Raw genomic sequence first — 26,382 nt, forward strand, 5'->3', positions numbered from 1 at the left:
TTTGCTGAAGGTGAACAATCTGAAAAGGACTCCTCCATTTGTTATCTGGTGAACAACACACCCCCTATTCCCAGCCCCACGACGACAAGGACGTATGGGACATATGGCCTGTGTGGCTTTGCCCGAGGTCTGAACATTGCACATTACTCAATTAGGGGTGCTTCTAGCCGATGCAATTCCCTTTTTGGTGAAACTCATCCCCGGGAGTCATAAGGAATAAATGATTTATAGGGAAGCCAGGGGGAAGCAGAGAGACATGAGAGTAAGGGTTCAGAACTACAAGGCTGGGGGACTAGGGGGCAGGAGGAACCCCCACCCGGCAGCTGGTCCTTGACTGAAGATGGGGAGAGAAGAGAGCTGCCTGAGCTGGTCTGAGCGCTGTACCCCCCTCTCCCGAGGCTGGGGCTGGACCTCGCTCCCCTGCACCCGGCCTCCCCACTCTGGACGACAAATTCTTCTTCCAAAGCTTCCTCACTGTTCTGGGCAAAGGACTCCCGCACACCCCCCACCCCAGCTGCCAAGTGTCTCCAGTTTTAGGTAATCTGGTAACAAAACTGATCAAACCTCACGGGCTCACCTGGATCCTCCCTAAATAAAAGCCCACCGTTAGGTGGCTGTAACGAGCAGGAGGGTCAGGTCTGCAGCTTTCAGCCCCGATTGGTGGTCACGGTCACGGGGGTTAGACAGAGCCTCGCACACACTCCTTCGTGGTGTGCCTTGCATCCGGAGTCTGGAATGCCAGGCACTCCGCGGCACAAGCTAGTCGCATAAAACATTCCGTCGGGGAGCAAACTCCAAGGCTGGGTCTCCTCTCCCCGGCAATGAACTCTGCGGTCTAGCTGGGCTTGGAGAAGTAGCGCACACACTGGTTTCGACTCCGCAGAGGAGCACAGAGAAAAGGGAGGCATGCCTGGCTCTTGCCCTGGGCCTCTGTCCACATCTGCTTGGGGGGTTTCACCGGCTGACCTGCCCCCAGTTGGGCTCTCGGGCTAACCTGAACATCCTAGATTTTAATTTGGGTACAGAACTCAGGAAACGGGACTCTTTTCTGGTCCTCCTTTTGGTAACTTAAGAACTTCTTAGCAAACCCTCCCCCCTTTTTTGGCAACAGGAAAATCATAGTTCACTCCATTTTACTGTACAAATAACTTAGGATATCGGAATCCTGCTCTCCTACCTTTGGTTAAACACACATGCACACACACAGCAGATGCAATCTGAATATTAACGTGCCCCCCCCTTACACATCTACCAATATTGCTAAAATTAAAACAAAGGCTAAACACAGAGCTGCATCTTGGGGCGTCCGGGTGGCTCAGTCAGTTCAGTATCCGACTCTTGGTTTCAGCTCAGGTTATGATCTCAGGGTCATGAGACTGAGCCCCGCTTTGGGCTCCCCACTGGGCGTGGAGCCTGCTTGGGATTCTCTCCCTCGCTCTCCCTCAGCACCAGCCCCACCTCCAAAAGCTGCATCTCAACATCATCCTGTTTTCCAAGCAGGAACTTTTTATTTGAGAGGATTAGCTGTCCTGGCTCACTGGGATTTCCACAGCCCCGGAGGACAGCCAGCAGAAAGTCTGAAACACCAGTGCTGAAGGGCGAGCCTTCAGAGCTCCTGGCTTCAGACACTCTACCTGCCGGGACGGGAAGCTCTCTTCTAGGATATGATCCGACCCTTCCTGCACTGAGTCTACTGTTCCTGAGTTTATAGGAAGGGTTCACAGGGTTCTCACACCAACGTGTCCCTGTGTGTGCACCAGAGGGAGCCCTCTCCGCACGCTGGGACCTCTGAGATGTCCCACGTCGGTCTGCTCTGGCCAGGCCCCCAGGGGGAGAGACCGAGTCCCAGGGACAGAGGCACCCTCAGTAGGGCAGGCTGCCAGCCTTCTTTCTAGGGACGGGACTCCTCCAAGTGACACCGGCCAGAGGCACTGTGAGGTGAAATGCTACCTCTGAGGAGGGTCCAGGTCTCTGGCACGGTCCAGGCAAGCCCGGCAGCCCAACCCCACTCTGCCCAGCCAGAAGAACAAGCAATGGCGGCGGGGGCGGAGAAAACCCTAAGCAGGCCTTGCTTCCACCTCCAACTGCTACTTCAAGAGGCCTACGGGGGGGAATCAACGTCTCAATATCAGTTTTGAAATTAAAGTGCTTGGAAAAGCCCAAGAAGTCAAAGGGGTGTTTCCTTCCAAAGGCGGAGGGGTCCTACCGGCCCCTCCCCAGGGGGAAAGGGCCACGCCCACTCCCTGGCACTCTGGAAAGAGCCTCAGAACCCACTTCACCCCCTCCAGAAATCAGAATCAGGCTTCTATACAAAAATCTGATATATACAAGGATAAGTCTTTGGGGCACCTTACAATAAAGTTGTAACGCATTTCAATTAACTACTGAGAAATGACTAATAAAGCCAATGATAATGCAGTTGAAAGGAGAGCCTTGCAGGGGCCTCAGACAGCCCCCCTCCCCATGCGGCCCTGATTCTACAGAGAGGGAGGGGAGCACAACGGATTCAGGGGTCACAGTTGAGCGTTTTAGGAGGGGATGCCTTATCTGAAATAGGCATTGGAAGAGGGTCCACATACTCATTAATTTGACCTTATTTCTCTGAAATGCATTCGGTAGAGGCATGCACTGTCCCTGGGGCCCAACACTGGCCGGGGGGTGGGGGGGACCTGCAGTCTGTGGGACCTGCCCCAGCAACACAGCTGTGCTCTGTTTGGTGATATTGCCAGATAGGCTGACCTCTCTCTCTCTCTCTCTCTCTCTCACACACACACACACACACACACACACGATGCCATCATAAAAACAAGCTGAGTTTTGGGATCCAGCCTTTGGACACCAGCCCACTCCCATCACACCATGCTTCATGTCACCTCTCCTATCCTCACGCCCACTCCCATCACACCATGCTTCACGTCACCTCTCCTGTCCTCACCGAGACGTGCGGCTACAGCTCGTCTCTGGAACATTCCAGGGAGGCATCCCATGAGGGAAAGCGTTCCAGCACTGGCCGGGTGAGTGACTACCAGGCATGTTTTTGCTGTGCTCCAGAGGAGACTGTAATGTAATGACCGAGAGGAGAGGAGGTAGAGAGGGAAACAGGAAGGGAGGATGAAGGAGAGCGCCCCCCGGGGCCTACTTTCAAGGTCAGTGCCCAAGCGCGAGGGGTGAGGCAGAGGGAAGCGGGCGGACGGGGAAATATTCAGGCCGGAGGAGCCGCATGCTGGCTGCTTGCTGTCACACGTCAGTCCTCTCGAGCCGGGACAAACCCCGAGAGAAAAGCCAGGGTTCCTGGTCACCGGATGCACGACGAGGGGTATCTGCAGAGTGTGCAGGACAGCGGTCAGCCGGCGAGGGCCGAGGGGGGCAGAGGCGCCTTCCCAAGGCTGCCAGGGGGCGGAGGGCCCCATGCCGCATGGCCGCTCCGCCCATGAGCCTCATGCAACTGCCCCGGGAAGCCGCCTCTGCCCCGCTGTCTAATACCGACGCAGATTTTTCTGTCTTCCTTGAAATACGGAACAGCAGTGTCTGCTTTTAGAAAGGGTGGTTGTCTTGCAGCTACTGAAGAGACTTCTCTGGTGCCTCTTCACGGGCACACAGCCCGTGCTACTCCCAGGGACGGCGTGCAGGACTCTCTCTGCTTCAGAAGGAAGCCGTCAGCTGACCAGGAGCATTTCAGATGGCCTGACACTGACACCTCGGTGCTGGTGTGAGTCCCAAGCAGCCACGCAGATCCCACGAGGCCTCTGGGGCGCTCACACCCCTCGCTGGGCCTTCTGCAGCCAGGGCCTTCTGCACTGGGCTCTCTCCCTCCCTAAAATAGGAAGTGTCTCTTTCCTCCTAGCGGTTCCTGTGACTCCAGTTCCGGTCACACAGTGGGGAGCTGGCGGGGCCAGCAGCAGCCGCGGACTGACCCAGGCTGCCCAGGGAGGCCCACCGCCCCCTGCGCAGGGCTGTGGCTCAGCAGGAGCCCCGACTGGCGGAGTATCCCTACTCCATCCCGCTGCTGAAGAAGAGGGTCCCAGACTGTCACCCATGTCATTGGCGTGTGCCAGCTCATGATGCCCCCACCTGCATTCCCACGGGCACCCCACCCCCTCCCTCTCCCACAGGCGGCTGCAGCAGGTGCTGCCCTGGGCCCACCTCGGCCCTGGTGTCCTTCCTCCGCCTCCTGCTCGGTCCTCTGTCGCGGGCCTGACACCCAGGAGTAGGGGCAGTCACCTTGGTTTTATCGTGTAACCCCAGGGACCCTATGGCACGCGGGTGGGGGGAGCAGACAAGGCAGAAGGGAGGTGGGGAGACGGGCAACCAGATTGTTCTAACCGCTAGTTCTAGGGCAGTGTGGAGCAGCTCTGGGTGCTGCCGAGGTCATGCAGGGTCTTCAGGTGGGGTGACAGCCAGTCGCTGGCCGAGGAAAGGGGTGTGCACCTTCAGTCCTCCTGGAGAGTGCTCTGGGCGACCTCCCACGGCCTGCCTACTCGATGGCCATCTGTTCAATGTGGTCGCTCAGCAGCTTGTATTGCTCTGGAAAAGAAAACGACGTTAATTCTCAGAGGAAAGGCGTCGACATCGGCAGGTAGGCCCTGCCCTTTTCATCCGGGCAGTAACAAAGCAGGACCTCATCAGGAATGGCCGTAACACCGAGCCCTCAGCCGCCAGCGTGCTGCACACCTGGCACCCGGAAGTGGGCTCCTTGGAAATGGGACGCATCTCCTTCTGTTTTTATTTTATTTATTTGAGACAGAGAGAATGAGAGAGACAGAGAGCATGAGAGGGGGGAGGGGCAGAGGGAGAAGCAGGCTCTCTGCCTAGCAGGGAGCCCGATGCGGGACTCGATCCCGGGACTCCAGGATCACGACCTGAGCCGAAGGCAGTCGCCCAACCGACTGAGCCACCCAGGCACCCGCAAAATCTCTTTAAGTATTTCTTTTTCTTTTTTTTTTTTTAAAGATTTTATTTATTTCAGAGAGAGAGAATGAGAGAGAGCACATGAGAGGGGGGAGGGTCAGAGGGAGAAGTAGACCCCCCGCCGAGCAGGGAGCCCGATGCAGGACTCGATCCCGGGACTCCAGGATCATGACCCGAGCCGAAGGCAGTCGCTCAACCGACTGAGCCACCCAGGCGCCCCTGGGACGCATCTTCTTACGGAAAGGACGCGAAGCCCAGGGAAGGCACAGTGCCGGCAGATGAACCACGCACGGGAGCCAGGCCTGAGTCCTACGAGCTGCACGGGGCCGCCCGGCGGGCAAGGGGACAGTGTTCTTGCCCGGTACTGTGGGGTTGCTGACAGCACTCTGCGATTTTCCAGGGAAGCACCGAGCATTCTCCTGCCTCCCGAGGCCACTCCTCTGTGGCCCCTTTTAATTTGGTGCAGGATGGAGGGTCTTAAAAAAAGATTGATTTATTTATTTGAGAGAGAAAAAGTGCTAGCAGTGGTGGTTGGCGGGGGGGAAGGGACAGAGGGAGAGAGAGCATCTCAAGCAGACTCCCCGCTGAGCGCAGAGCCAGACACGGGGCTCCATCCCCGACCCTGAGATCACGACCTGAGCCGAAACCAAGAGTCGGACGCTTAACCAACAGAGCCACCCAGGCGCCCCAGGTGGAGGGTTTTTTTTGTTTTTTGTTTTTGAAAGAATACTGTGTCAATCCAAATGTATGTTTAAGTGGAAGATTTTTTACGCCACGAGGGAAAGCTGTTTTATAGCAGGTGGGATGACATACAAAGGCTGGCTCCGGTAGTAGATTAGGGGGGCGGATACGTAACGTATCCGCTCTTACTAAAGAAGTCAGAGACTCTAGAAAAACCTCATGGCCCCCATACCTCTCACGGCACTGTGGTTCAAGAAACAAAGCAGGCCATTTAGAAGCAGGGGCAACTCATGGTCAGAGCTTGGCCATTTACAAGTTCAGAGTCTGAGCACCCAGTCCCCTCTTTACCTTTGGTCCCATTTGGAAACACTGGAGGGGGGAAGCTCCCCGACCCCTGGCAAATGCCACCTAGCAGAAAGGGCCTTCCAAATACAATGAGAAGTGTCCCGTGCATATAGGGAGACAGGAACAGAGCAGGGGTGAACCTGCCCGATAGTTCAGCATCACGTTTCTTTTTTTTTTTTTTAAGATTTTATTTATTTATTTGAGAGAGAGAATGAGACAGAGAGCATGAGAGAGGGGAGGGTCAGAGGGAGAAGCAGACTCCCCGCTGAGCAGGGAGCCCGATGCGGGACTCGATCCCGGGACTCCGGGATCGTGACCTGAGCCGAAGGCAGCCGCTTAACCAACTGAGCTGCCCAGGCGCCCCCAGCATCACGTTTCTAATTAAAACCATGGAAATCCTGTGAGCAGGGTGGGGCAGACCACTGGTTCCTCAGCCCCGAGCCCCGGCCACCTCTGGCCGCTGCTCACCTTCGTCCAGATTGCCGATCACGGCCTGCTTCTTCAGGAAATCATTACACAGCTTCTTGTTGAGCCCGAACGCCAGCATGTTGTGAGTGAACGTGCTGGAGAAAAAGACACCCGTGAGCTGGCACCCTTCTTCCTCCCTGGGGAGGGGGCACCAGGGGAGGGGGGCCTGCCTGGAACTGTAAGAAGTGGAAATGAAGGGCGGCCGCCTTGGCCCACCACCCGGCATGGGGACAGGAGGTGCGTCCGTGGGGAACTGGAAGCCATGAGGACAGGCCTTCCGGCAGGAGAGAACCCCAGGCTGGCCCTCGTCCCCAATGCCCCACCCGGTTGGGACCCCCAGGGTGGGGTCGTCGTGGTGCCCTCACCCCAGCTGCCCGAAGGTGATGTTCTCATTGAACCGTAGACTGTCGTTGCGTTCCTCCTGGGTCATGTGGCACCACTTCTCCCTGCAAGCACAGGTGACAGGAGAGCGTTCCAGAATGCCGTCGCGTCCCCCACCTCTCGCCCCCTTGCTCTGATCTACAGGGGGCACCCCAGCGTTGCCTCCCTGACACGGAGTGGGAAGCACCTCCCCTGAAGAGCTGTTTGATCTGCTTTTCCACAAAGCCTGCCCAGGGTTCTGACACTCTGCCTTATGGGCCCCAAATACAAACTTCATCACTTCATCCTTCCTGAGATGAGGAGATCCAAAAGCTCATATGCTTCCTACTGACCCAGAGATGACATGTGCTTAGTGGCTGTCCAGAACATTCTCTAGGAGACAAGAACACCATCCCCCGTGTCCTTTTCTGTGGCTCAAGGATGGGAGGTCCCGGGCCTACTGGGGAGGCAGGATGACCTACAGAGAGGACAGGGCCCTGCCGGCGTCCCTGGAGGGTAGGAGCTGAGAACCCGTCCGGGAGGTCCTCAGGCTGGTGCTTCATCTGCAGGCCTCCTGGGCTCTTTGGAGGGGGCAGTGTGCACAGCCTTTCGTGGCCGGGAGGCCCAGGGAGCAGGGGAGGCTGCAGAGGGCCACACTGTCCTGTCAGGCGGGGTCTTGGCTCTGCTGCATTTCCCGGCCCTGACTTCCTGAGAGGCCAAGTTCATGCTCCACGCCCCTCCCCGGAGCACACAGATGAGACCCCGATCTTCCCGAAGGCCCCCCGGAACTTTCCTCCCCCGCCCTGACCACCGTGAAGATGGCACAAGGTGCAAAAACCCCAAGAGAAAGAAATGCAGTCTGTGTGCGGCTGCCCAGGTGGGACTCTGAAGCCTGGCTCTGTCTGCTCCCCACGGAGGGACATGAGCAGGCGCAGGCTCTGGGGCGGGGAGGGCGTTCTCTGAGCCCCATGAACTCTGCATCCCGATGGAAAGCCGCCTCCAGCAGCTCACTGCAGGTGCGCTCGCTCCCCCCCCCGGCGGAGCACCCCTGTCTCGAGCGGATGGGGGACTCATCCCTGGCCCCTCTGTGTCTACCTGAGAAGCGGGCTCCTTGCAGGGGCAGATGCAGATGCGGAGGAGACGCTCACTTAAGCCCCCTGCCCCTTAAAGATTAAGCTCTGGGTGAGGAGTCTGATTAAAAAAAGGTTAGGAGAGAGAGAAGAGACAAGGGAGAGAAGAGGCAGAGTGAGGGAGTGAGGGGTGGGGATAATGGAGAAGCCAAAGGAAGAGAAAAAGACCCAACATCAAACCTTAACTGCTTTCCACCTGCCGGGCCCAGGGCCACAGGAGCTGCTGTGGCTTAGCAGGAGGCCACAGGACGCCGGGGGCAGGTGTCACTCCCAGCCTCCTCACGCGGAGGACAGGACGCCCATGAAGATACCCAGAACGTGCTTCCAGGCATGATGCTAATCCCATCCCATTTTGCTTCCCACCCTCTTTCTCCCAATGGTTACCCTTAGGGTGGTCCAGGCACATAAATCCCAAACCACCATCAGGTCTGCTGTGTACAGTTGTGCGATGCACAACCCCACACCATGTGGGAGTGACCCGGCGGCCCTAACCCTCCTGACCCGGATGAGAAGGAGATACTTTTTGCCATGGCTAGGACTAGAGGTGGGGCATTTAATCTGACCTCTGAAGAAAGAGGTGGAAGGTCGTTAGCACTCAGCGGGTCAGGTGCTGCCTGCAATCCAATCAATTCCTTAAAACTGAGATCAATATCCAATACCAGTCGAGGTCTAATCCCACACAGAGGGCAGGGCATGTGTCTAAACTGCCACAGTGGTAATTTGGATGTGAGCAATAGACGCCTTTGGAAATGGAGGCCTTTCTGCCTCTGAGTATCATCAGCCGAGTTTCCCGAAGAGGAGATATGATGCCGGAGGCAAGAGGTTGCCCAGGGACCCAGAGCCCACCCTCCCACCCCAATCTCGGAGGAACATTTGCCCTTCTTCCGGCTGAGGCCCGGGGCATGTGGGTCAGACCACGTCTGCTCTGGGGAACAGGGCCCGTGAGGCCCGTGAGGCCCGTGAGGCCCAGAGGCTGGCACTCCCTCCATGGGCTTGGAGGCGGCCGCGGTGCTCTAGCTCTCCTAGGCCTCAGCCGCGCTGCTAAGCAACTGGGTCCCTGGGAGGCCGCGGTGAGTCATGCTCCCACCCAGAGAGACTGTGGAGACGCAGGGGCTTTGTAGTAAAGGGGGTGTCCATTATGCCTAAGTGTTCCTTTTATAGCCATAATAAGGCTGCATAAGAAGCAAGATTTCTCATAAACAATAAGCACTAAAAATATATTACTGATTAAAGGAAGTGTGCTTTGGGAAATGTCCTGAGAAGAAACAATCATTGTATCAGAAACTATTTTGAATCGGCAGGCCTTTCGCTCCAAAAATATATTAAAAAGGTATCTAACGAATACAAAGGTCAAACGATGAGAGACCCCACTGGGGGCTCGAAGAAAAGAGCCCTGTTCTAGGACCTTCTCTTCAGAGGACCCCCTCACACACACACACAGGCTCCTCACCACGATATGGCTGGCAAGGAGGGGGCAGCCATCCTTCCTCCCTGATCCCCCGAGCCTGTCCCAGGGGCGGGGGATGGTCTGCCAGACCCCTGCACACCTCTGAGCCTGGCTGCAGAGAGGAAGAGCCTCTGTGCCCCCCACGGCTTTGTGCCGTGACCAGATTACCAAGCGTGAAGTCAAGGGGGTGGGTTCGAGGCCTGCTCAGGAGGGGCTGGAGTGCCAGAAGGCTGGAGCCGCTCAAAATCGGACTTGGCTGCTCACTCTCTGAACTCACCCTGGGCCTTGCAGGGTCTCGAGTGCCCTCTCTGTTTCCTGTTCCTGGTGCTCTGTCCTTGGCGAGCCCCCACCCGCCACCGGCCTGTCCTGGCAGTGGTACTGGGCTGCCCCTGTGCCTGGGCTCTGCCCCCTGCAGCAGCTAGCGCGCGGCTCCCGCCCTGAGGTGGCCCTGGCGGGGACCCCCGGCCCTGTAACATGAACAAAGTCACGTGGACACACACCTCTTCTTCTCCTCCTCTCCAGCATCCCCTCTGGAGCGGCAGCAGAAACAGGTAAACAGAGGAACATGTCAAAGTCATGCAAGATATGTGGATGGAAAAAAGAGAACAGCGAGAGAGGAGCGTTATTACAGGCAGAAACAGAGAGACGGAGAGAGACGGGGTACTCGAGACCCTTGATCTGCTAGGAGCCCGACAGCTACATAAGCAGCAGGAAACCCCGTTCACCTACAAGCATCTAAGCGCTTCCTTCAGTCTGGTTTCCTGGCAGAGCGTGGGATTCTCCCTCTAGACCCCGCGGGATGGCTTCAGCAGCTTCCCCTCCGCGTGCTCCCTCTGCCTCCCTCAGGAGATGCAGCTGCAGCGGCCTGCAGGCCGTCCCGCCCCACCAGGCTGTAGCTGCCCCCCCAGACAGAAAGACCGCACCTCAGACCCCCCCGCGATAGTGCACCGGCCATACACAGCAGGCCCCGGCTGTCCCCTGCCAGGGAGGAAGGGTGAGGGGGTCTCCCCATTAGAGAAGGAGAGGTTCATGACTGGCGGGAGGTTGCCAGTAAGGGGACCCAGGACTGGGAGGGCTGCTGCCCTTTCCTGCCCAGCCGCTAGACACGGCGGGCACAGAGCGTGAAGGACCACCAGCCCTCGCTGCCGCCCTGTGCTGTGTGTGATGGTTTACAAAGGGGGTCTTCTGATGTGGCAAGACTAGCTCAGGGAGCCTGGGAGGCTCTCAGGCTGCAGACCAGAGCACTAAGCTGAAGGCAGCAGTCGCATCTCCCCAGACGTCAGCTCTCTCGAGCTGAGTCTGCGGGGGCGGCCGGCCCTGCGCCCCAGAGTCCTGTGGTGGTTCCTACAGTGGAAGGCAGAGGGGTGGATCTTTGGGGGTCCTGATGGTTGCATTCTGGGGGAGTGTGCGCTTTGGAGGAGGGTCAGGCCAAGTCATGCCAGAGCCCAGGACAGAAAGCGCTCATGCAAGCTGAGGACACCCCCCCGCCAGCCACGAAGCTGTGCGTGCCCGGGACCCTCCAGGCAGCTCGCCGGGCACCGGGGCCAGAAGGGGCTGAAGAAGAGACGGATGCACCGACTCAGCCGTCCTTCTGTTCTCCTCTGCAGAAACCAGACAATAAAGCCAGTCCCCGGTCCTCTGCCCCAAGGCAAGGCAGGCCCAGACGCTGCTCCTACCTGGTGGTGGGAGACCGCTTTCTCCTCTCAGAGTGGACGGCGTCAAAGAAAGCCGCGTTCCAGAACCTCAGCGTGTGCCTGTAAGACAGAGGCGTCTGTCAGTCCTCTCCAGGGAGGCAGGTCTCGGCACAGGAGGGATAAAGGCGCACCGTTTCCCACCACATCTGCAGGACCTTCTGACAAGTCACAGAGAGGCAGAGCAGGGAACAGAAAAATGACCATGTGCCTTTGTCCCAAACCGAGGCGGCTCCCTGGGCTCCCGGCCGAGGGTCACATCTCTCCCAGGATGAAGGTACAACACAGAGGCGGGTAAATCCCGCCTCCATCTGGTCAAAACTGAAGCCACCATCTTTGGGACATGAAGGCCGTCTTCCGCTTCTCCACCCCCGCTGGGCCTCCTAGAGGAAGCCGGGGGTCTGGGGACACCTGCTGCCAGAGAACTGGGTCTAGTAACATAATCGGGAACCCGGCGCGGACAGACCGCGTGCAGAGAACAAACATGTTCATAGGGACACACAAGTAAGAGACGTTCTTAAAGATCAGGGGTCAGCCAACTACGCCACTGTGGCCTTCGAGGGAGGGGCACGTCTGACACCCTTTGGGCCCCAGGGGATTGGCTCTCTGCCTACTTATGGGTGAATACGGCACGGCGATGGAGAGGCTTCAGCAGGACAAAGGCAGCCCAAACCGTCATCCACAGAGGGACACAGAGGGCAAGGGCTCCCCCGACCGCCGGCCTCTCACTTTATTCATGACCTTCATTCCTAGACGTTCACATAAAATAGCTTCATTGGGATATAACTCGCGTACCATAAACTCAGTCTTTTAAAGTACACGATTCAGTGGTTTTTAGTATATTCAGAGTTGTACAACCATGACCACTATCTCCCTCCAGAACCTCTTCATCCGCCCCGTAAGGAAACCCCGTACCCGTGAACAGTCCCTCCGCATCCCCTGCTTCCCTCAGTCCCGGGCAACTGCTCAGCTACTCCGTCTCCAGGGACTAGCCTATCCTGAACGTTTCATATAAATGGCATCATCCACCATGGGGCCTTTCGTGTCTGGCCTTTTCATTCTGCAAAATGTTTTCCAGGTTCACCGGCGTCTCAACTGTCAGCATCTCACTCGCTCCCATGTCTGAAGAAAACCGTGCGGTAGGGATATATCGTGTTTTGCGTATCCACACATCACGTGTCCATGTCTGTGGACATCCGGGTTCTTTCCAGCTTTGGGCTATTAGGAGCCTATGTGCATGAGTCTTGCTTGTCCTCTGTTCTCTTGAGCACCTGGCTAGGAGCGGAGCTGCTGGGCCACGGGCTCCCTCTCCGCTAACATGCTGGGGAGCTGCCAGACTGTTTTGTACGGCTGCTGTCCCCTTTCCATCCCCACCGGCAGGGTATGAGGGCTCCAGTTTCTCCACATCCTCACCCACACCTGCCATGGTTCCCCTTCTTTATTCTGGCCACCCTGGAGGGCGGGGCGAGCTCTGTCGCTGAGGGAGCCGCCGGGGCTGGGGGCGCGGCCCCACAGGTTGGGGAGTGGCCTTACCAGATGGGCTGCTGCTTCAGGTGTGTGTACAGGTAGATCTTCTCCCCCTTCCTTTCTTCCTCCGGGCTGCACACGGTCACTGCAGGAGGGCAAGAAAGACTGCCCGTGGCCCTGGGTGCCCCCACATGTTGGCAAACCCCTCAGCGACCCTCCCGGCCGGCACCGCCTCTCCCCAAAGGTCACGGAAACATGCAGTGGAAATTCCAAGATCACTTGCCTGCCACCCGTGGCTGGGAAGGACAATCCTGCCACCTTGGCCTCGGGAATTCCTTCTGAGGGAAGGGTCCCTGGCACGGCTCCCCCACCCCCAGCAATACATTCCTTCACTTCCCTGAGACGTGGAATTTGGTTCCTGAATCCTCTCCCCAGAGAAGAGGTTTCCCCCCGAAATTCACTAGGCAAGTCCAGGCCAGGGTGGACGGAAGTCGGGAGTCATCAATGGCAGCATCTCGTGCCCCGGCGGGAGGGGCCCAGAGGTTCAGGGGCCTACTTGGTGGTGCTACCGGTTACCGGCAGGGCCGGTCGAAGACCCTGTGGGGCCTGGCTCTGGGACCAGGGGCTCTGTGTGTCCACAGCCGGACATCCGCTGGGCCTGGAGAGCACTGGGAGGCACTCACCAGTCTTCTGCGGCTTCTCCTTGGGCTTGTTCTCTTCCTCCCTGGGGGAGAGAACCACAGCAGTGACAAAACAATCCCCCCCCATTTTCTCAGCTCAAGAGAAGCAGTCTAACCTGGCTGAAGGATTACGTCTCTTATCAATGGCTACATTGCATGTGGTTTCCTCTACAAAAGTGTTAAGTCAGTGCAATGTTTCCCAATTGCCGATCTTCCAGAATTAAGGAGATGCGGCATGGAGGCTCCTTTGCACCATTTTCTCTGAATCCAAAACTGCCTGGACCAGACGAGGAACAAAGCCAAGTCACCTGGCTGTAACCGGCCATTGGAGGGGACACTGGGGACTTCGGGGAGCCCAGGGTACTCTCTTGCTGACGTGCCCCCTTTCTTGGGAGGTCTTGGCTTCAACACTGCATTCTCAAGCACCTGGTCCCGGCAGGCTCCTGAGCTCCCGCTGCAGAACGGCTGTCCTGGGGAACAGGGGTCTGTCCCCTGCCTACGTGGTTCCCTTCACATGCGCTCTCACCACACTTCCAGGAGGAAGGGCCAGGGAGGATTTGTAATTACCCTGCTGCCTTCCGGCAGTTTCCACATGCTCCCCAAACAAACCCCGAGCCCCAGGACATTGCTGCCTGTCAGCCAACCCAAAGGCATGTGCGAACCACAGAAAACTCTGGGGGGTGGAGGGTCAAGCTGTGCTTCTCAGGAGCTGCTCGCGGGCCCCTAAGGTCACCCAGGGCGGCCAAGTGGACTCCTTCACGGCCAGGCCATGGCCTCCCTGTCACCGCCACTGGCAGGCGGAACATGGCCTCTGCCTTCGGCCACATCTGCCCCTCCCCCCACAGTCCACCTGGTGACACTTACTCGGGTTTCCTGGCGAGGGGTCCCTTCAGCTTGGTCTCCAGCCCCCCAAAGAAGCCCTTGACGTTCTCTGTCTTGGCCGATGTGTTCTTCAGCAGCCGCTCAGCGATGTCCTTCTTCTCTGCCAGCCAGCTGTTGGCGGATTTCAGGTAGGAGTCGATGCTCCCCGCGGGCTTCTCCTTGGACTCGGAAGGCAGCAGGTGCGGCTTACCTGGAGGTGGGGAGAGGCGGGAGGGAGCAAGAATGGAACCTCGCTGTGTAGCAGGAACAACAGGGCGCCGGAGCCTCTGGGTGGCAGTGGCGACCAGCAAAGGCCCCAAGAAGCCACCAGGGGAAGGTGGAGGGCCGGGCCTCTGGGGGCCACAGCTAAGCACCTACTGTGTACAGGAAGGCAGCCAGGTGCACCTGGACCAAAGAAGAAACAGGAGAGGACCCAGCCCTAAAGAAGCTCAAGGACCTAGAGGAGGGGAGCAATGTACACACAGAGCTACACCATGGTGTTGGAGGCCAAGGGTTACAAGGGGACCAAGAGCCTCTCCCTGTCCCAGGAGGAGGCATGCCAACTCCAGACAGGCTCCGCGCCCCTGCTGTGGGCCTAAAACTGGATGAGGCGGGAGTGGGCATCCCAGGAGAGAACAGTAAGGCCAAAGGTCTCCCACAGACCAAGGTGCACCCTGCGGGCCAAAGGGTCTCCTTCAGGTCAGAGTCTCCTTCAAGTTAAGGTACCCCTGCAGATCAAGACCCTACCTCAGGTCAAAGATACCCTCTTTGGGCGCCTGGGTGGCTCAGTCGGCTAAGCATCTGCCTTTGGCTCAGGTCATGATCCCAGGGCCCTGGGACTGAGCCCTGCGTTGGGCTCCCTGCTCAGCGGGGAGTCTGCTTCTCCCTCTGACCCTCCCCCTGTTCGTGCTCTCTCTCGCTTACACTCTCAAATAAATAAAACCTTTAAGAAATCTTAAAAAAAAAAAAAAAAGATACCTACCGTTCAGAGCCTTGCAGGTCAAAGGGCCCCCTATAGGTCAAGGTGCTAAGTGTCCCCTACTAATCTGAGCTGCTCTGTGCACAGAGGTGACTCCCACTCCTTTGAGGAGGAGCCACGGTTTGATTGAGGGGTTCCCATTTGACCCAAAGGTTTGGCATGAAGGACCCTCCCAGTGGTGGCCTGGCCTGGAGCTAAGGCACTCCAGCCAGCTGTCGCCAGCAGAACTGAGGCACAGGGAGGATGGGCAGTGGGAGCTGGGGGAGGACAGAGTCAAGCTGCAGAGGACGCGGGGTTTCAACACAAGAGCAAAACCGTGCATCCTGAGAGAGGTGGGAAGAGAGGCCGTGCTTACTGTCGCCCTGACTTGGCTCTAGTGCGGGCCCCTAGCAGCCTTCTGCTTGCAGCGGCCTGAATGAATCCCTGCCATCAAACCCAAGGAACTTCACACAGGGGGACCTCAAGCTCCGATTACCAGAAAGTTAAAGAGCAATGAGCCAGAAGAGCTGTCAGATGTCAGGATGAAGAACAATCTGCACTCGTCATGAGGGCATCACCAGCCCACACCCAGGGACGCTTTCCACCCCAAGACCCTATATTGCTCCTCCCACTCTCTTCCAGAGCCAACCCCATGCGTATTTTGCTAAAACGTGAAAGCGATGTCCTCACATCCAGCAATTCCTGAGTCGACCATGAAATTTCCCACCAAATGAACTTATTCTCTCATCTCCCAGCTGCTGGGTGGCTTCCTTCCTACCGTGGATAGGCAGCCTCATGACCCATGATATGGACCGTGCGTCTCCTCCTGTTTCAGGAATCTCACTCCTTGTGCACCCCATCCTAACCTCAGGTTCTATTGTATTCTGGAAGCCTCACAACTTTGCCGCTAATGGGAAAGAAATCCTCACTTGATGCCACGTTACAAGGTGACAAGTCTTGAGTTTCCATGTTTGCCCTCCACAGTGGCTGCGTCCCTGGGCCTTACCGATGTGGTAGTAGGTGAAGCACATGGTCATGAGGTTCTTGGCAGGCCCGAAGTCGTCCATCTGATGACACCTAAAATGACAAGGAAGGCCGACTAGCTAAAGAATTGTCCTACCCAATTTTCTCACTGCAAGCTCCTGAAGCAAGACCTAAAAATTTTATAAATATGTCCACATTAATATCTCACTCCCCAGATGCTACATAGAAGCAACAAAAAAGAATCCCCAATTGGTTATCTTTTTCAGAAAGATATATATTCGCTGGGATGCATGTCATCAACAGGGATTATTGCTGGGAGGAGGACCACAGGAGCGAGGACAGGGCTGTGAAAAAGGGTTTCCTTTCCATTTGAGGCACTGTGCTTCTCTACCCTGTTCTTTTGTACTTTTCTTTCCTGTTTAGTTTCTAACCTTGCACAGGTACTACTTAAGAAAAGTCAATGGAATGTATCTAGACAGTGGGGTCAGGGCCAGTTTTATCTTTGAATATAAAAATAATCTAATCAGGGGTGACTCAGTTGGTTAAGCGTCTGCCTTCGGCTCAGGTCACGATCCCAGAGTCCTGGGATGGAGCCCCATGTCGGGCTCCCTGCTCAGCAAGGAGCCTGTTTCTCCCTCTGCCCACCGCTCCCCACCTCTCGTGCTCTCTGTCTCTCCTCTCTCTCTCAAGTAAATAAATACAATCTTTAAAAAAAAACAAAAAACTTAAAGAACTAAACTCTGCCAAAAAAATCATAAAGGACTAGAAATAAAAGTAAAAACATAAGACACTAATAAACTAAAAATTATGAAACTCAAATTTTAAAAATTAATACATATTTTAAAAAGATTATGAGGTTTTTTCCCTTTTTTCCCCCCAACCATACAGAAATACATATGCTCACCGAGAAATGGGGAGATTCTGTGTTTTGGTTGGGTTGGAATTTGAATTTTATTCCCCCCCCTTTTTATTGAAGGAAAAATTCAAAGTCAGTGCAGAATTAAATACGTGTTACCAAGTGGGACAGGTGCCTTCTCTGCACAATATGGATTCGTGAGAAATCCTATGGGTGGGAATGTTCAGAAGCTGAGGTGTTCTCAGTGCCTGAGAGCATGCTGCACACAAGACAACTGGGCCTGTTTGAAACCCGCTCCTTCCGTGATGCTTTCTCGTCCCTCCACCCTTGCCAGCTCCGAGACCCAGAATCCCCCCATGGGAGCCTATCCTCAACTTGGGACATTCCAAGCAGGTGCCAGAAAAATAGGGATCCTCCACTTTCTGGTCTTTTCCCTCCAGCCCATGCTCCATGTTCATGGCGAGGGGAATAAAGAGGTGAGGAGACATCAAGACACAGGGAATTAAGGTTCCCAAGAGCAGCTATGTCTCTGCTGGGAGGAGAAGGGGAAGGGAAAGTAAAGGAGGAGGTTTTCAGGCCTGGAAGGACAAAAGGGACATGGGGACAAACCACGGGACCAGGACCTGCTTCGGGGCCAGAATGAGGGGACGAGGGTAAGTAGGGCAGAAACAACAGTCAGATCAGGGCTTCCTCTTCCCCGTCCTTTCCCATTTCTCATCCACAGTGACCCCCTCCCCCATCAGTAAAACTGCTGTCTGCTTCCCCAAGGCAGACACATCCCCTCCTTTCCTGCTGGTGGGGGGCCGTCACCTGCTCTGATGCAGGTCCAAGATGTATGACGTGAGTGTGGCCGTCCCAGGGCCCTGGGGCCTCAGGAGGAGAGAGCCTGTGAGTCACATGGCCCACCTCCCGCAGCTACACAGATGCAGAGAGGGGCCCTTTTCATCACCCTCCAGCTTCTACTGTGCTGTTTGTGATAAAAGGTTGCAGCAGGGCCTAATTAGCACGCGGGGCAGGCTGAAATCATCCGATCACATCATTAAGTGGGTGGTTATCTAGTTGGAGGTACTTCACAACAAGAAATCCAGAAAAGGCCACATCTCCGCAGCAGGAGGGCAGGGTCAACTGCGTGTCATCCCCGCCTGTCCTGACAGCACTCATGGAGGGATTTACTCATGCCCAGCTGCTGTCCCTAACCCCCACTGCCGGGGGAAGACCCTAACTCCCTCCCAAGAGAGGCTGGTACAATGCTGCCTCTCGGCGGATGCTGGGCGGGGGGTGGTGTTCAGAGCAAGCGCCCGCTGATGACTCGCACGGCTGTTACGACTGGGTTAGTACGGGGCAGGAGGGGTGGGGAACACGTGCTCTAGGACAAAGGCTTTGAGCTACAGCATCACTTACTCGAACAGGACCACGGCGAAAGACTGCACCAGGCGGTAGAAGGTCGGCTCCGAGACACACTTGGAGTTGCAGCGCTGTGTGGGAACAGGGCAGACATGTCACTGGGCGAGCAGGCGGCGGAGGCGTGGTGCAGCTCAGACAGGCGCTGGGCTCACCACGCTGAGCACCGCTAGACACAGGGGGGCCGCGAGCCCGGGACAGGAGCAGCCGGGCCCCCGAGCAGAGCACAAGCCAACATTTTCCTGTGTCTCCTTGAAATTTTAAGAACTAGGAACCCCACAAACTCCCCCATACAACACAGAACAGTGTGGAGGGATGAAACCCCCAGAAGACAACACGGGTCATTTCTGGATTGTAGAGGTATGGGCCATTTCTCTATTTGTGCTGATCTGCATTTTCTAATTTCTCTTGGAAAAATAAATTGTGATCAAAATACTTTTAAAAAACCAAGAGTTGGGCGCCTGGATGGCTCAGTTGGTTGGGCGGCTGCCTTCGGCTCAGGTCATGATCCTGGAGTCCCTGGATCGAGTCCCGCATCGGGCTCCCTGCTCAGCGGGGAGTCTGCTTCTCCCTCTGACCCTCCCCCGTCTCATGCTCTGTCTCTCATTCTCTCTGTCTCAAATATATAAATAAAATCTTTAAAAAAAAAAAAAAACCAAGAGTTTAAGCCACTTTACAGAAAAAAAAAAAGACCCTACTAGGTATTGACAAAAAATAATTATTTTCTGAACTCGCGTGGCTGTTACTGCCCTACATTATCTTTGTAAAACTGAATATTGCGGGTTATTGAACAAAACTATGCGTGGACATCGTCCACATGCTTGCCCTTAAAAAAGGAACTTTTCTGTAACTGCACGCAGTTGAAAGACCAGTTTGCTCGCTCATTCTTTCTAGCGGGGCATCTGGATGAGTGACTTCCCGCTTCCCGCTATTCTAACGAGGCCTTTTGGGAACATCTTTAAGTAAGTTCTACTAATTTCTCTGTTGGGTTGTTTCCTGTGGCTTTTCTCCAGAGCGGGAGCAGGAGAGCCGATGAGAAGGGGCCCCACCACCATTACCTCCCGTCGCTGTCCCCTCACCTGGGCACTCACGTATCGAGCAAACCACTCGCGGCCCTTTCCGTTCTCACTGCTACAGTACTCTCCAAACTTGGCTTTCTCCTCCTGGTCCAAGTCCTCCCTGGAAGGAACAGAGCAGGAAAAGCAACTTTCAGCCCTCTACAACAAAGACGGCCAGAGCGGGCAAGAGGCAGGAGAGGGAATGGAGACATATGGCCCCCCAGCCAAGCATGGACACCTGACTTACATGGGCACATCCCATCCTCGGTTGGGCCCACAAGGAAATGGGGGCATTTCTATCTCAAAGATGAGGAGACTGGCTCAGAGGATCAGACACAGCTGAGTAGTGAATGGGAGCTCCATCCAGACTTCCGGGCTCCAAAGCCCAGGCTCCGTCCCCCACGTCCTGCCTCCAGTGAAACAGGGGTGCTGACAAGGGTAATGTGACCCTCTGAGGGCCTGGTCCTCAAGTTCCACCGCCTTCCCACTCACTGGTGCTAAGTCAGCAAAGAACCACACAGTGAGTTCAAGAATCCCTCATGCACAGGACACACTGGCTGGCTGCAAGGTTAGACTGGTTGGTTGTTCTGAAGAGCCAGCTACTCACCTCTCTGACGATCCTGGCTATGTATGTGAGGGACGGAGACTGGGGGACCCCAGGGGGGTCACCACGGCCAGGGTGAACAGAATGCTCACCTGACCTCAAACCACCTCTGATCACTCATTGTGGGAGGCTAATACTCTGCCCCCAGATAAAAAAGAAACAGAAGGCTGAAGATCAATTAGCTCATGTAATTTTTCATTTATTTAAGGTTTGGTAGAAAACATCTTGGTCTCATTTATCCCAAAATACCAACACCAGATGAAATAGGGGAATTCGCCAGCCAGTCTTCAGTGATTTCTGGAATGCTCTTGAAAATGCATCCGGCTCAGTTGTCCATGTTCCATATTGCTGACAGGCTGCCGCAAATATAGATTGTCCTTCCTGACAAATTAGCAAGCTTCTGTGCTTTCTCCTCTTTCATTAACTGGGTGTGCTCCAAGAAAGCTGACTAATTCCAGTGTTAGTCAAACAAAATTAGGAGGGCACCACATCTACTTGTTCTCTCAGAATGCATTCAAAATCAAACATGAATGCTTTTTTGGATCGTCCAATATTTGGATTATCACTGAGCTCTCTTCCCTGTTCTAACTGCAAAGAAAACGGACACACGCCTGGAAAAGGCAGACATCCCACCTCGCCAGGTTACGAACAAGGGACCTTAATCACAGTAGGGAATAATATCCTTTTTACACAGAATCAACAGGCAGAGATTCTTCCTATTGCTTTAATAACATTGGAAAATGATCCCTTCAGTCCCTGAGCTCCTCGGACTGCAGTGTGTGCAACAGAGAGTCCAGAGGTTTTCTTGAAATGCAGAGTCAGTCTTGGCAGGTCTGGGTGGGGCCCAACACTCTGCATTTCTAGCAAGCTCCCATAATGCGGATGCTGTGGGTCCACGTCCAGCAAATGAGCAGCAAGGCCTTCAGTGACTAGCGTGTGGTGGGGATGCAGGGCAAGGCTGACATCCGAAACCCAGGAATTTGGGCTTGTGGGCTCCCTACCCCCATGCTGAGATATTAACAAGAGTGGGTGGGGGAGCTGGAGGCGTACCCACAGACACCCCCTCCTCAGTCTGATCCCAACCCAAACTCCGCTCCCTGCTGCTCCAATTGCCAGGGCTCCTGTTTACCCCTTCAAGAACCATCAAAGAAAGGCAAGAAGGAGGAGCAAGGAAGGGTCCCCATCCTGGCAGGGGCTTGAGGCTCAGCTGCCATGAGCATCTCAAGGAGTACGGGTAATCGAAACCTTCTGGACCGTACTGCCCTGCATTGAGAGTCTGCTAGTCGCGGAGGCGCCCTAGGCCAGTGTGAGTCTGACGCTAACCTGCAAGGGCTCAGACACGGGGAAGCAAACCTAGAGTCCTTCTGGATTGAGCAGTGAGGACGTGAGCATGTCAGCGGAGTGGCTGGAGCCGGCAGTGGGATGGAAGAGGCAGTGAAAACTCCCCAAACGCTTCTACCTGCAGCCGGGGGTGGGGGTTGAGAACCACCCAGGTAGCCCACCATTGGCCCATGAGGGAGCGAAAGCCCAGGCCCCAATGGGTGCCCTGTCAAGGACAGAGCCTGGGGCAGAGAGCAGGTCCCGGGGGCTCACCCTCCAGAGAAGATCTTCTCCACGTAGCTGCGCATGAACTCCCGGAACTCCAGGGTCTCCTCGTCCTTGGCTGACTCGGTGCTCTGGTTGGAAGAGAAGGACTCGTTGGAGGAGGAGCGGCGGTACTGGTCCCAGGACGGGTGTGAGGGCGACTCGCCCATGTCATTCTCGCTGTCCGCAGACTCTGTGGTCTCGCTCTCCGAAGCACCGTCGCCCTGGGAGCTGTCCCCATCCCGCAGCTTCGGAGGCAGTGTCTCTAGGGGCGAGGAGGGGGACGGCTCAGTCCCGAAGTCAATCAGCGCTCCCACGGGGACCTCAGGGGCCTCCATGGTTCGGGTAGGCTTCCAGGCTGGAAGGCCAGCAGACAGGATGCCCGGATGTGTCAGTAGGAGCTGGAGGCCAAGCGCCTGAGTGGCTTCGGAGCTGCTGGCCACCAGGAGTCCTCAGGGGCAGCGCTCGTGACCCTAAGGCATCTAGAACGGAAGACACGGAAACGTTATCACCACGAGAGCTACTCTCTGCGTAAGGGGAATTCAGCACTGAAAATCCAGACTTAAATGAACGAATGAGGCCACAAATTCCCCGAAAAGAGAATAGGCTCCAAACTTGTAGAATCTGGGTCATCCCTACGTGGACATCATTTCCCTACTGTCTACTGCTAAACACCTGGTGTGTGGTAGGCACACAATAACTATTTGTTGAAATAATAAACACATAAACACCAACGATCAGGACTTCTCCAAACTACACAGACTTCAAAGCCACTGCACCTGCCTGCCCTCTCCCTGCTTTGGCCTACCAGACTGATGCCAGTAAATAAAAAGGCCGACCCCAGGCTAGAATGAGAATCAGAAAATCCCCAGGGACACATCTGCCCAATCACTGCTGTTAGCATCATGGCTATGGGAGATGGTGTCGTCTGGCACGTTGGGAAAAGCTGCATCTGCTAAGCACATGGGCCCCTCCCCTCCTGGGCTGGCATCTCTTCCTTCCTGGGCTCCTATCTGAGGACTCTTCCAGAGGCCCAGAACCTTCCCAGGCTGCCAGACAGATGCCCCTTTTCATATCACTCACCAGCCCTCCACCAGCTTCTGAGCCTCATTTGCTGCCCAGACCCAGCCTCTCCGTCCTGCCCTCTCCCTGCACTCTGGCTAAGGACACCTGGATGAGGGCATGCGTCTCGAGGTGCCTGTTCCTTCTGCCCTCTCCCTTCCCCAGTCCATCCCTTCTTCCTGCCTCACCCTGCCCAGATGCTGTTCATCCCCCAGGCGGACATGGTGACACCTCTTCTGAGCAGCTCACTCCACCCCGAGTCAAAACTATTCCCTTGTGCCTCTGTGTACCTCCAGCATTTTATTTACCCCCATTTTAAAATTCTGCTTGTTTGACGGACAGATACTACTATTTCTGCTCATCCCACTACAATATAAGCAGCTCTGTAGCAACTGACTATCTAGAGCAGTCTGGACTGAGGAAAGGTCTGCTGGGACTGCGACTGGATGGACAGGGCTGCCCATGAATGTACTCGAAGAGCTGGGGTGGGGGCCAGGATGCAGGCGGCACAGCAAGAGAGCTGGGGCGAAAATCTTCAAGTCTAAACCGGGTTTCCTGACTGCCAGTTGGGGAGTCGCCTACCAGGTCTGGGACCCACCTTCCCCGGTGGTGAGCGGCACACAGCTCAGCATGAAGCAAGAGCCCTCCTGATGCATCAGCTCCTCCAGGCAAGGGCAGCCTCCAGATTGGGCCTGTCCCTGTCCTCACCCTCTGCAGACCCCGAATATCTAGGACAACCCCCAGCAGACAGGTGGCTGCCAATGCTGAGGCACCGATGCATCTTCTGTGGGTAATTCGATATTACACTGTCTTTGCTGCCGGTTAAGAGCTTAATGCTCACAAATCGATCATAGGTTCCTCTAAATTCCCCAGCTCAGGACATTTTTAAATGCCCTGAGTCAGAAAGATGGAACGGCTGGCTCCTTGTTGCTGGAGTGGCGAGGGTACCCTTTCCGGACAGTCCTACGGAGCTTGCCTGGGCTCAAAGAGGAGAAGCATAAACCTCCCCTCAACAGAACCGTCTGGGCCAGGAGAGCGACATGGGGTTTTTAGGAGCTCAGGAGATAGCACCACCACGCAGAGAGGCGGAGATTGAGAAGTGGCGGTCTGAGGCTGGGTCAGCCCTGGCCCCCCTCCCACCACCTGCACCCGGGGCCTCCGCTCCCTGGGCCACAGTTTCCCCGTCTGAGACACTGTGGTCGGGCTTGAATTCTAAGGTCCTTCTGGCCACCACATTCTCAGACTCTCCAAAGCACAGAAAATCACACCTGTGACCACACACTGGGTGTTAAAAATGGAAAATCACACACTAGGAAGATGTTCGCAGTCGCTATGGTAGGAAAGTTGGGTCAAAAATATCCGTATTATAAATTTACCCAAATCCAACAGAAAACTCTGTGTTTTAATAAGGAATACAAACGACTCAAACAGACAAATCACATAAGAAGAAATACTCTTATTAAATGCTTAGACAATTCTTCAACCTACGCTGATAACCACACATGTAGATAGGCAAATTAAAACAATTAGGTACCATCTTATACTACTAAATCAGCAAAACTTTAAAATGCAATCTAAATGCTGATGAGGTCCATGGTAAAGTTAATATTCTCAAGCAATCCTGGCAATAGGGATAAATAAGACTCTAGAAAGTGTGTTTGTTTGTTTGTTTTTGTATGTATGTATGTATGTATGTATATATTCTCCACACCTACGGTGGGACTCGAACTCACGACCCCAGAGAGCAAGAGTTGCATGCTCTTCCAACTGAGCCAGCCAGGTACCCCTAGAAACTATTTTCTATAATTTTTATTTTTTTATCCTCTGATCCAGGATTCAAATGCTTGAAATTTATCCCAAGAAAATAATTTAAAACACTCAAAACCAGTTACGTGGAAAAGAAAATGCTCCTTGCAACAGTATTTCTAATCCTGATAAATTGGAGGAAAAAAATCTAAATACAGGAAAATGGCAAATAAATTCTAACAACTTGATGCAATAGTAATCAGTGAATGATGCAGATGTAAACAATCAGAACATCAGTGAATGATGTTCACTTTATAGCTAAGTAAACAAAATAATCCACAGTCAACGAGTATTTACTGAATCCCACGGCATGCTGTCCTTTTGTCTGGGGGCTGGGAATGCTGGAGTGCGTGAATTTTAATTTTCTTTTAAGATTTTATTTATTTATTTGACAGCGAGACAGCGAGACAGGGAACACAAGCAGGGCGAGTGGGAAAGGGAGAAGAAGGCTTCCCACTGAGCAGGTAGCCCAATGCGGAGCTCGATCCCAGGACCCTGGGATCATGACCTGAGCCAAAGGCAGATGCTTAATGACTGAGCCACCCAGGCGCCCCTTAATTTTCTTATAATGATAATAATAAAGCATATGCACAAGAAGGGCTGGAAAAGAAGACAGAAGTGTATTATAGTCCTGGCACTGAGGTCATTTCTCCTTTTGATTTTGTGCTTGATCATAATGATACAGTTTGCAATAAATAAAATATTCGGAGCGAAAAGGAAACAAATTTCTGTATCTTGAAACAGTTTCAAGCAGTCAGAAGGGCTGCATCTATTTACCCAAGCAGAACACCGCAGCATCAGGGCTGCAAGATCAGAGCAAATTATCACGGCTATTTCTGGTCCAGCCTGAGGCTGACAAGCAGCTCTCCCAGCATCTCCCTCGCTCGAAATTCTGGGAGTGCGTGAGTCATCCTTTCCCAGAAGCCTCCTCTGTGGGCTCAGGCAGGAGGCACAAAGTGAGAGGCCTGACTGTTGGGGAGAAAGAAGTGGCAGGGGACCCAGGCCAGGGTGTGTGAGGGCACCATGGGGTGTGGTGTGCAGAGCAGAACGCCGTCACCACACGCTGCTGCCCCCTGGTCCCCTCAGCCCAGGGATCTCATGCTCCCCTGGGGAGAGAAGGCAGGGGTGCCGAGTCTGCTCACAGAGCTGAGACACCAGGGGGAAGCAGCTGTTTGTGGGTAAGGGCCTTGGAAGCACCCCCACCCTCTTCCTTCAGGAAGGAAACGTAATTACGGGCCTCGGTGCGGGACAAGGTGGCGGTCACTCTGAACACACCAGGATGGCACACCTCCCATGACTACCTGTGCTGGGCCAGCCAGAGAACACAGAGGAAGTGGGCCCAGTGGGAACCAACCACATGGCCCCCAAGCAGAGCCGGCCGGGTGCTACACTCAGGAGCGCAGGCCCAGCGGCACCAGACCTAGAGATGTCCAGAGAATGGCTGAAATGCATGATGCAAAATCCTCTAATTCCTCAACACTGGCAACTAATTTACATTTATTTCAAAACATGTTGCGGGCCAAAGAAAACACATCTGTGGGTTGCGCCCCAATCTATCTGCCTTGTTCTATGCATAAGGAAGGTCCTGAACGCACTGCAGGGCCACAGGCTCTGAGACTCAGGGTATCAAATCACAGCAGGATCTTTACAACTACAGACCGTGTATATTAAAAACACTCTTCTACAGCCTCGAAGCAGAACAAACCTTCTTGCAACTTTTGCAATTCATTTCCTGGGCCTTACAGCATGAGTTTCTACCAACAAAATTAGGCTAAAATTCTAAGTCAACCTATAACCCGAAGGCCTTAACCACCCACCTGCTCATTCAACAAGTACTTCTTTTCTTTTCTTTAAGTAGGCTTTACACCCAATGTGGGGCTTGAACTCACAGCCCTGAGATCAAGAGTCGTGCGTCCTACTGACTGAGCCAGCCGGGCGCCCCTCGACGGTATTCACTGAGCAGCTACTATGCATCAGCTAGCGTCCCAGCATCTGGGAGTGCACGCATGAACAAGGCTGTAAGGAGCATCT

At 54.9% G+C, this 26,382-nt stretch overlaps 1 protein-coding gene across 12 annotated transcripts in view; it reads right to left on the reverse strand.

Moving 5' to 3' along the window:
* Positions 1-2,593: 2,593 nt before the first annotated feature.
* KIAA0513 (KIAA0513 ortholog) overlaps positions 2,594-26,382 on the reverse strand; it is a 54,877-nt gene continuing 31,088 nt past the window's right edge. For 8 of the 12 annotated variants that reach the window (XM_081806294.1, XM_031029883.2, XM_081806293.1 and 5 more), the window contains 12 exons: positions 21,493-21,965; positions 19,317-19,416; positions 18,238-18,311; positions 16,003-16,073; positions 14,042-14,249; positions 13,181-13,221; positions 12,564-12,642; positions 11,016-11,093; positions 9,840-9,869; positions 6,768-6,848; positions 6,403-6,497; positions 2,594-4,524 (listed from right to left, as the gene is read on the reverse strand). In XM_081806294.1, coding sequence (XP_081662420.1) covers positions 4,475-4,524; positions 6,403-6,497; positions 6,768-6,848; positions 9,840-9,869; positions 11,016-11,093; positions 12,564-12,642; positions 13,181-13,221; positions 14,042-14,249; positions 16,003-16,073; positions 18,238-18,311; positions 19,317-19,416; positions 21,493-21,821 — 1,236 coding nt within the window. In that variant the 5' untranslated portion in view covers positions 21,822-21,965 and the 3' untranslated portion in view covers positions 2,594-4,474. Of the gene's footprint in view, positions 4,525-6,402; positions 6,498-6,767; positions 6,849-9,839; positions 9,870-11,015; positions 11,094-12,559; positions 12,643-13,180; positions 13,222-14,041; positions 14,250-16,002; positions 16,074-18,237; positions 18,312-19,316; positions 19,417-21,492; positions 21,966-26,382 lie in introns of those variants that run through there. The other 4 variants (XM_081806296.1, XM_081806297.1, XM_006734953.3 and 1 more) reach the window with 4 other exon arrangements.

Source organism: Leptonychotes weddellii, chromosome 16 (genome assembly GCF_054177405.1).
Source record: "Leptonychotes weddellii isolate Sample4059 chromosome 16, ASM5417740v2, whole genome shotgun sequence".
Classification (NCBI taxonomy): domain Eukaryota; kingdom Metazoa; phylum Chordata; class Mammalia; order Carnivora; family Phocidae; genus Leptonychotes; species Leptonychotes weddellii.